Here is a 10,512-nt window from a genome sequence, read left to right on the forward strand (position 1 = left end):
GTATGCACTTTGTGTTCAGCAAAAATAATTGCTGTTTGTAACTGGGCCAATGATCATAAGAACATTCAGCACTTGGAGCCTGCATTCAATTTGATTAAGGCTAATCCATACATCAGCTTATTTTGCATCCTTATTTCAAATTGTTTAATACCTTTAGCCAACAAAAATGTATTTAGCATGGTCAAAAATTTCCTCAAACTCAGTAGTCAGTCTTTTGGGGAAGTTCTATAGAAAAGGATTGAAGCTTCAGCAATACCACTCAACACATCCTGAAACCTAATCCCGATGCCCACCTTTACTCAATGTTCTTAGTACTGTTTCATGAAAATTTATAAATACCTCAATATAAAATGAATATTTCTTGCATAAATTGCAATTTGATGAAGAGTTTTTCCCAAGTTCATTCATTCAACGTATGCAATGGTTGGGCCAGCATTTATTGTCCATGCATTACTGCCATTGAGGCTATCAGTATCTGCAGTCCTTATGGTGTAGGTACACTCAGCACTGTTAGGGAGTTCCAAGAATTTAACCCAGTGATAGTGAAGGAGAGATGATAATAGTTCAAAGTCAGGGTGATCTGTACCATGGCGGGGGGATGTTGCTTTGTGTTATCTTGTTGCTGCCCTTTTCTTTAGTAGTTGTGTTAGAGGTCACAGATTTGGAAGGAACTGTGGGAAGAGTCTTGTAGACAATAGATACTACTGCCATTACGTGGTTGAGACAGTGAACGCTCCAAGTGTTGCATGGGGTGCCATTCAAGCAGTTTGCAGTGTCCTGGATGGTGTTGAGCTTCTTGAAATGTTGTCAGATGACTACAGCAGAGCTAAAAGACTAAAGCACAGATGTGCTGGGATTGAAGTGACTAATTTCCCCACACCACAGCCACTTTCTTTTGTGCTAGGTACGACTGCAACCAGAAAGATTTTTCTTTGATTCCCACCGACTGTAATTTTGCCGTGGTTTCATGATGCCAAGCAGATTCAAATGCTATCAGAGATAATAGGAACTGCAGATTCTGGAGAATCCGAGGCAACAAGGTGTACAGCTGGATGAACACAGCAGGCCAAGCAGCATCATAGGAGCCGGAAGGCTGACATTTCGAGCCTAAGGTTACAGACCCTTGGGTCTAGGCCCGAAACATCAGCCTTCCTGCTCCTATGATGCTGCTTGGCCTGCTGCGTTCATCCAGATTCAAATGCTGCCTTTATGGTCAAGGGAAGTCACCTGCTGTTCCCCTCAAATTCAGCTTTTCTGTCTCATGTTTCAGTGTAATCAGAACCTGAGTGGGCCTGACAAAATTCAAACTAAGTAGGTTATTGTTGAGTAAATTTTGCTTGATAACACTATAGATGATTCTTTGCTGATTGAATATAGACTTATGGGGTACTAACTGGCCAGGTTAGATTTATTGTGTTTTTTGCAAAAAAGATGTCAGTGTTGCAGCTGCACTAGAACAACCTGGCTGGGGACGTGGCAAGTTTGAAGCACATGGCTTCATGATTATTGCTGGAATATTCTCAGGGACTATTGCCTGTCCCTATCTGGTGATTTTTGATAAGATGCAGGGTGAAACAAATTGATTAAATCCTGACATCTTTGTTGCTGGGGACCTTGGGAGCTGGTTGTGACAATAGCAGCTGATCTAGTTATTCTCAGTGCACAAAGTATATTCAATTTTACATTTGCATCATTTTTGTACACCTTCCTTTCAGCACTCCTGGCTGAACATGCTTTCAAATACTTCAGCTTTTGATCTTTTGGACTGATGTGCTGGACTCCTCTATCAGAAGGGATGGGAATATTTGAGAAGCTTCCTCCTCCAGTGAGCAGTTTACTTATCACCCACCATTCTGACTGGATGTGGTAGGCCTGTGGAGCATAGATTGATTCCACAACCAATGGATCAATTCAGTTCTGCCTCATGCCTCTTGCACTGCTTGTTTCGTGGCTTGAATTGACTGACATCACAATTTTATCGATGTCTTTTGCTATTCTTTGCATGCCCTCTGATACATATCAATGAGCCCAGGTTGATCCCCTCGCATAGTGCTAATGATAGAATTAGGGCTGTGCCATAAGGTTACAGATTGTGGTTGAATATATTCTATACTCCTTTGCAAGCATGTGTATTTCCCATTTTCACTCTTGAATGGTCTGCTTCCAAAATGTGAGCAACATCTCTTTGCCCAAAACTCCCTGGACAGCCATTTACTCCCTACTTGTTCCTCCACTACCTAAAAACTTTAGTTAAATCACTGACAATGCTGAAAAGAAGTAACAATATTAGTTTGTGTAATCTTTCCTAGTAATTTGCACTTTGGAGAGTAGGCATTATCTTGGTAAATCTTCGTTGCATGCACTCCATAGCCAACATAGTTTTACTTAAATGCAGTAGTCTGAATTGGTAACAGTACTTTTGCTGTATTCTAAGCAAATTCCTTATTCCAACTGTCTTCTACCTCCCAACCATCACTGACATGAATCATGATCACTTGTAGTTCCACGTGCTCTCATTTTGGTAATTAATTTCCTCTGTAGATTCAGAGTTATATTAGTTCCTCAGTTTAAATCTGGATGAACAATGTTAGACCAATGAATTATTCAAGAAGATCTCCACCAATTTGCAAAAAAAAATCTGACAAAGTTATGGAAGAGTATAAAGATTTCACTTTAGAGAAGACTGTTAAATCATGAGGGGCATTAGGAGTGGTCAAATATGCATACATTAAGATTTCTGTTGATCAAAATTTTAGCATTAGAATGAACCAGTGGCCAAAGTTTGAAATGTGGATAAAAATTGTACTGAACCATCCAAAACAAATCCATAGGCAAAACAAGACTTGAATTAGTATCAGTTCAGCTAATTTCCAATCTTACTATGGTGAAGACTTCTTTCTTAAACACATAGAAACCGAAAAAGATAACTAACTCAAATGACAGTGGCCGAACAACCATTTGTCCAGCTGAGTGAGCTTTATGGAAAAGAGTGTAGAGGAAAGGCAGCAGCATGTATCTCATGAAGAGAGCTTTTCGCATTGCTGATTGTGCAGACTCACTGAAGACGTATGGCTCCTGGGACTGGAAAACAAAAATGAATTCAGTTTACAATTAGTATTCACATTTGGAGATAAAACATCCATTTACGTCAGAGATGGTTTTGTAGAGATTATGAAATAAACAGGATTACTACTAGGTCTCAACCTTTAAAACCACTGAACCAATAAGGATCCAGAAGCAGATTATAGAAGCGAGCTATAAGAGTAGGACAAAGCATCATCAGCAGCTGTCCTTAGGCAAATCCTCACAAGTACCTGGTAAAGACTGAAGTTGGCCTGGGACTAATTTTTTTGCTTATGTTAATATGGAATTTTTGAAGATGATTTATATCAATTTGAAGTATTGACTCTCTTTCGTGCCAGATCTACTTAGTGTTTTCAGCATTTTAAGTATTTTGCTTTCTTTATTATGGAAGACTTTTCTAAAAACCTTGCAGTGCATGCTTCCTGCACCCTCATCTTAAAACCTTGGATGCTCTTTTGTCATTACAAAAGGGCAACATCAGGTTAGAATTTTTGTTTTTTTGCCTCAAGGTGTCTTCCCCACGGTATACAGTAAGCCTTTGCATAAAGTTAATCAATCTAATGCTTTGTTCTAATATCAGTAAATTATTGGGACCTACGATCTCTGACCAGTGCAAGACTTGTTCTGTTGGTGTTTCCTATGTGACTGACTGCTGTTCCACTCCCTGACCTCAGTTGCGTCCGATCCCCTTTTTGACCTCACAATCGTGGCCTCTTTCCTCCCACCTACTTCCCCAACACAGCCATGCACCATTCTCTCAAACACTGTTACAAACTGAAAGAACAACACAGGATCAATTTTGCTTCAGAACTAATATCATTTTCTGTTTAGAAATGGAATAGGTAACTCTCTGAAGAAGTATTTTCATGTGATCTATAACTAGCTAGACATCTAATGATTAATCTATTAATTTCACACTGTGCATTCTAAAAGATACAACTATTTAAAACTAACCAACTAAAAATAGGTAATTCAACAAGCCAGTGTCAGTACTTAGTGATCTCTAAAGGACTAACCGGCTGTTTCCAGTCATTGTGATTCCGCATAAAGGGGTAGAATGATCCAAGTTGTGTCCAGCGCACACAGAGTTCTTCAGTGGTGGTCCAATGAAAACCACAGACATCAGCTCCAACAAGGGGGATCCCAAACATATTAAACAGCATTATTGCTGTGAAATACACAAAATAATGTAGAGTTTCATAGTTTTGTTATTTCACAATTCATATTTCAAAGCTACCAGTAAACAGAATGATTATTCTATTGAAAATTTAAGAAAAAGGCTTTATATTAAAGTCTTCTGCTCCACAATGACACCATACTCTCAAATTTACATTGTATAGAAATTCTGGTTTAAGTCCAGTCAGAGTCATTCTGTGTGGAATAGTAGGAGATATGACCAAGAAGCTGGAATCAAAAGAAAACAGGAAAAACTGATCTGACACTTCTGTTTTGCATGCTCTGGTGGTTGATGTGCAATCCGAAACAGAGGCTGTCAGATGAGGAAGCAGCTTGACCATGAATTCCACAGAAAAATCCCAGAACAAGAAAAGTTGGAACAAAAGTCATTAACTTAAAACAAAAAACTTTTAATCAGCTGGCCCCAAAATTTTCATTTAAGCAGCCATGTAGCTAGTGACAATTCTTTATCACTTGAATGGATGTAATGTCTTTGTGGCTCACAATCTTTTGAATATTACAGTGGTATGCTTTCTGATGTATTAAAACATAATAGGTTTACTGTTAAATGTCAGAAAAGAATGAATTCGAAGAATGAGTATGAGCTTCCCTCAGACAGTGCAAAATTTCTCATGCATATTGCCAATTAGTCACAGGAAGGCTAAGCAGCAGGCCATTCAAGCTTGCCTTATTATTTAATGAGATTTTAGCCGATCCTCTGTCAACTCCACTTTCCCACAGTAACCTCATTCCTTAATCTTCTTACAACCACAAATCTATCGATCTCAATTTTGAAAATATTTGATACTTAAGCATTCACAGATAGAGGAATCATGATTCGCAATGTTGAGTAAAAATGTTTTCTAAACTTCAGTCTATTCTTACAGTGACTACTACTTCATGCCCCAAAAGTTTAGATTCTCCAGTTGGTCCAAAGATCGAAAAACCTATAAATTACCATATTATTCCTGCTGTGCTCATCACTAATTTTACTGATGTCGCTGCTGGACCCACTCAACCTGAGTCACCTTGTAACCATGTCCCTGCAGTGACAATTAGTACTGAACCCATTTATTTATAACTATTAATTCCTTAGATGTGTTGTGCAGATTTAGTGTATTTAACTTTATTACTCTTCTACTTACCACCCACTCCCTGCCCAGGTCACCTTAGTTAATAATACCTTATTACTTTTAATAAGGTCTCTGGAGCTGCTTTGGTTTTTTTTAAATCCAATCACTGCTCTACTCAATAGTCTGGAGTTTCTCTAACGACAGTTCATCATAATTCACTGAAAGGAAGACTTGCATTTACAGTGCCTTTTATGGAAAAAACGGTAGTCCAAATTATTTCAGAATCAATTAAATACTTCTGATGGTCTAGTTACACACAGCCAGTTCCCACAAACATCATGACAAACAGCAGATAATCTGTTTATGTGGTGTCAGTTAAGAGACAGATATTAGCCAAGACATTGGGAATAAGTCTGTGCTCTTCACAATATTCTATTGTATCTTTCATGTCCATCCAGAAAAAGGCAGAACAGTTTAACATCTTATCTAAAGGCTCTCACAAAGCACTTTCAGGTCTCCCTCATTATTATAATGCAGTGCCATTCTTAACTTTCAAGTTCAACTCGAGGAACAGTATTTGAAGCCACAACTTTCAACAAAAGTTGTGGGATCTAAAACTATAGTGATTAGCAGTTACACATTTTCAAAACCATAAAATGCTCCAGAAGTAGCATTAACATCCTCAGAAATTGAGAGCCGGTCAAGTAGTATCCTCAGATAAAGAATGAGTAGAATAAATGACAAAACCCGAATCTAGTCTAACTTCTATACCTGGGATGGTATAATACATATCTTTCCAGCCACTTGCGATATCCCCAGTCCAGTGTCCAGCATAACGACCGTGACTGGGAAATGTGGATCTTGAAATCACAAATGGACGTTTTCCAATCACCTTGATCAAAGCACTCAGAGCAAAAAAAGGAGGCAATGTTAAAACAAATGTTGTTTGAAAATGCACAACTAATCATTACTAATCACTGCCAACTGCAGACCTAATTTCCAAATTAAACAATTATTTGTCTTAAATGATATATATCAACCTTACATCAAAATTACATAAGCCATTTAGTAATGATCTTGAGATTAGTAGTAACATACACAAATTTTTCTTCTTTTGGTATCCTTTCACTCTCCCTAACTTGCTGTTAAGAAAAAATATAGCCAACGGCTCAATCGATGTCAGGGCTTCTATACAATTTGTGGGGCTTTCTTAACCTCAATGAGTATTATCACTGCACCAATGGAACAATCACAATATCACAGATACTGTTGTGGTCACAATTTGGAGAAAGCTGAAGCACTGGAGGATTATTCCTGAATTCCTGGCCGTCTGAAGTCATATCACAGGAAGATCTGAGGTTTCCAATGGGTACCAACATAGCAGTTGGATAGCAACGGATGTTGTGACCAAAATACATCCAGAGATGACATATTAAGTCTGGCTTTTAGACAAATGCCAGAATGCTGCCAATTTCAATCAGGGGCACATCAATGACTCAAAGTGTCTCATCAGGAGCTGATTCAGTGAAACTGTTTATTGGACTGTGTTAATCTGGCTGATCTGAAACAGAATAATTTGCTGGTGCTACAACTGACATCAGTGCCTAGGCTTAGATTGGAACTATACACCAAAAATTCCTTTATGTAACTACTATCCAGTGAATAAGGCTGAAAGTAGACAAATGCCAAAAGAAGGATCAAGCGTCAGTGGATTGGCTTGACAATATTCACTAAAAGCTCACACAAGAAAATCAATATTCTGGACAGCAACTGAGTTCAAAAGATTTGATTTTGCAAACTTATAAAGATACTCAATAGTGTTCAAAAAAAACTTGTGTTACACAGATGACTAAATTGTGTCAATTGCTCTTTCAATTGTCACTCACTTATGAGAAGCGATGGCTTCAGTCAACCCATAAAGGTTGTGTAGGTTATAATGGGTCGACAGATATTGTTTTCCAGACATACACACTGTGTTAGACCTCAGATATCCTCCCGTCACACCTGCAAACAGAAAATAATCATATTTATAGTGAGCTACTTAAAGTCTCTTCACAAAATTTAAAGCCAAGAAAAATGCAAAACAAATCAGATAAATCATTATGTGCAAAAAAGCAAAACAAAGTAGTAAAGGAACGGCACAGACATGCTTGGGAGAAGAGAGCATATTACTTATTATGCTTATTAATTATCGTTTACCTGGTACATAAGGAGGATTTTCTAAATTATTATCTGGACACCCATTAATTGCTCCAGAAACAAAATTGGATGGTTCATTCATATCCTGTGAAACAAACAGAATTTTTTTTATTTTTACAGCATTGACAACCAAGGAACATTGACCTGACTGAGATGAACAGACAGGTGAATCTTCCTCTGCACTTTTTAAACCACTTCTACGGACTGCAGCTAACAATAGGGTTAATATGGTTATATTAAAGGCTGTCATTTTAAATATAAATGAATGGAAATGCATACTCAATTCAAAATAATTTTTCACGATCCCATCAAGCTCAGCTATGCACAGCTGAACATGCCTGGAAGAAAAGTTTTTTCAAGGGTGACATTATTACAAGTGGCGAATGCAGTGCCATGCACATGATGAAAGCAGTGTCATTTGTTTTTCAAATATTTCTTCAATATTTCAGTTATGATTCAATCAGGTAACGTGACAGCACCCAATTACTTGTTGCAATTTGGTATTTTCAGTGCTGCTAATGACTTACATGTTACTGTAAAAATGAAGTCCAGCCTGAATTCTGTACAAGAGAAAGTATTTCAATTAACCAATAAATTTGAATTTCTGAGAAGATAAAAAGCACAAATGACCGCAAAATTATTTGAAATCTCTCATTTAAAATTGTGCAACTCCAGACTAAGAATACATTTTGTTGTGAGAAATAAAGTAGCTCCCTGGTGCACTTGTAGTCCTTTCATGCAGGTTTAGCAATCCTTTCACCACAGGCAATTTTTTTGAGTTTGGTTTACATACTTACAATCCATATCCCATCAAAAGACACTTTATCATGAAATCCTTTAATATTCTCATACCACCATGCATGTGTGTCTGGGTTTGTAAAATCTGGAAAGGCTGTTGGTCCAGGCCAAACCTAAACAAAATAAAGAAGAATGCAAATAAGATGTGCCTTTGGATTTCAACTCATCAACCACCCAGTTTTCAAACTAGCCTGATGGGAAAATAACTTGTGAGAGTGGTGGATGACTAATCTAGAGGTCCAAGCTTTATGCTCTTCAAATCCCATCACAGTGACTGGTGTAATTTAAATTCACACATAGTTCATAAATAACAGCTTTTGCAAAAGCACAAATCTCTAACTCAAGAGATGCTTTACGACTGTCTTGTATAAGATTAGTTTAAAAAGAGGTGATACTGTTGGGGAGGTACACATTTAAAACTAACAGCACCAGAAGTAACAAACCACACTTGACTGTGTGAATCATAACTAACGAAAATAAAGACTATTTAAACTAACCTTCACTTACTTACAGGTACTGAACTAGCAGATTTTGAAATGAATCATTCTTCTCAAAGAATAAACATTTTCAGTTAACAGCACTGTTCTGTTTAATGTACTTGAGTGTTTATAGTTGATGTTTAAGTAAGTTGTGTATGACTCAAATACAAAATCCGGACTTCTCACAGCTGCACTGACCTTTCCTATCAATGGTTGGCCAGTTTCATTTTTAATGAAAACATCTCTCTTTACACCGTCATCATATGGCTTATATGTTCCTTCTGTCTGTGTGCTGCTGATACCTGGATCCTATAGAAGAAAACAAAACGCCATCAATATTAAAAATGTTTAAGTACAATGAAGTTGGAGAGACCCATTAATAAATGTACAGCTGAACTTCAAAACAAGGTGACAAAATGTTTTAGCATGGCATGGTAATAGCTCAGTTGAAATGCACTTTGGCAAGAGCAAGATAGGCTGCAATGTTTGAATAAAAAGTGCCAACTTTTAACTTTCCCAGTTCACATTAAAAAAAAGCCACCTGGTTGATGTAGCACGCAGCAACCAGCACCCATTGAATTGTATTCAAAATAAAATTAGTACATTCAAGACCAGAAATCTTTGGGAAGGACAAATAAATACTAGTCATTATGCAGTGTTTTATATAGTTACAGACTGAAAAATGAAAACACCATGAATGATTTTTAAAATTGAATAATCACTTCGCCATTCTTTCTGGTCATGCAATTTCTAACATTTACAGTTCAAGTTCATGAAATGGTTATTTTTTAATCAATCTGCTCAAAGAAATCCCAAAATTGGAAAAAATCCTATCTCACAGCTCACTGGGTTGGCATGTTGGACATCAAACATATCTCCATTCCTGGAGTTGTCACAAAAGTGAAAAGATTTTGAATATTCTCCATACAATACAATATTCTCCAACTTACCTGATTTTCAGACCACGTTCATTCAAAGTATAGATCTGGTGTTTGTACTTAACAAGGATTTGTTACAAGTAATTAGAATTATTTACACAGTCATTAACCATAAGCATATAATACGGGTATAATTTTCTCTCTCTCACACACACACACACACACACAGTAAAAAGGTTAGGGGCAAAGCTCAGTTGAGATGATCCTTATGCTGGTCAGAACTTCTTTTTATAAAAGAGTCATCTTTCTTCAGGTATTTCCACTGGTTTGCAAGAGACACAAGGTGGCTAATTATTAGAGGTCTGACTTTATCAGTTAGAAGTCAGAGCTTTCAATAACTGAAGGGAAGATGAACTGGTTTACTCCAGATTTAAAATGGGTTTTGACCTCAGAACAGAGAAAGAGCTCCTGTGGAGATGAAAACACAAATCCCTCCCTTGTTCCTAACCCCAAGCTGTTCAGTTACCTAAGCAACAATTACAGTTGCTGGCTGGTAAAAGGCTTTTGCCGTCAGTAGCCAGCCACTATTTCACAGACATCTTGTTGCAACCCAGCTGCATATGTACCCAAAATCCTTCAGCTCCAATTTATCTGCAAATTCAATTACTGCTTGTTCAAATAGTTGTTTATATAATACTTGTGACGAGTCAGATTACTATCTTTTCAAAACATGCATCAGTTCTTTCCAAAAAAATACACTAGTGTTAAGACAGGTCTCTTATTTCATCACAAAATTAAAACAAAACAAATGTAATAAAATACGTT

At 37.3% G+C, this 10,512-nt stretch overlaps 1 protein-coding gene and 1 long non-coding RNA gene across 3 annotated transcripts in view; one reads left to right on the forward strand and one right to left on the reverse strand.

Annotated features, from left to right (window-relative positions):
- LOC125463613 (uncharacterized) overlaps positions 1–10,512 on the forward strand; it is a 31,622-nt gene that overhangs the window by 16,868 nt on the left and 4,242 nt on the right. The gene's annotated exons all lie outside the window — the stretch shown is intronic.
- Positions 1–10,512, reverse strand: part of LOC125463612 (lysosomal alpha-glucosidase-like) — a 44,659-nt gene that overhangs the window by 10,825 nt on the left and 23,322 nt on the right. Inside the window, exons 9-15 of one of the 2 annotated variants that reach the window (XR_007249869.2) lie at positions 9,008–9,118; positions 8,330–8,443; positions 7,533–7,617; positions 7,220–7,337; positions 6,105–6,238; positions 4,101–4,252; positions 3,060–3,081 (exon numbers count right to left, since the gene is read on the reverse strand). Coding sequence is in view for 1 of the 2 variants with exons in the window: in XM_048555102.2 (XP_048411059.1) it covers positions 2,933–3,081; positions 4,101–4,252; positions 6,105–6,238; positions 7,220–7,337; positions 7,533–7,617; positions 8,330–8,443; positions 9,008–9,118 (863 nt within the window). In the remaining variant the exon portion in view is untranslated. Of the gene's footprint in view, positions 1–2,932; positions 3,082–4,100; positions 4,253–6,104; positions 6,239–7,219; positions 7,338–7,532; positions 7,618–8,329; positions 8,444–9,007; positions 9,119–10,512 lie in introns of both variants that reach the window. The other variant, XM_048555102.2, reaches the window with a different exon arrangement.

The sequence above is a fragment of the Stegostoma tigrinum genome, chromosome 22 (genome assembly GCF_030684315.1).
Source record: "Stegostoma tigrinum isolate sSteTig4 chromosome 22, sSteTig4.hap1, whole genome shotgun sequence".
Classification (NCBI taxonomy): Eukaryota; Metazoa; Chordata; class Chondrichthyes; order Orectolobiformes; family Stegostomatidae; genus Stegostoma; species Stegostoma tigrinum.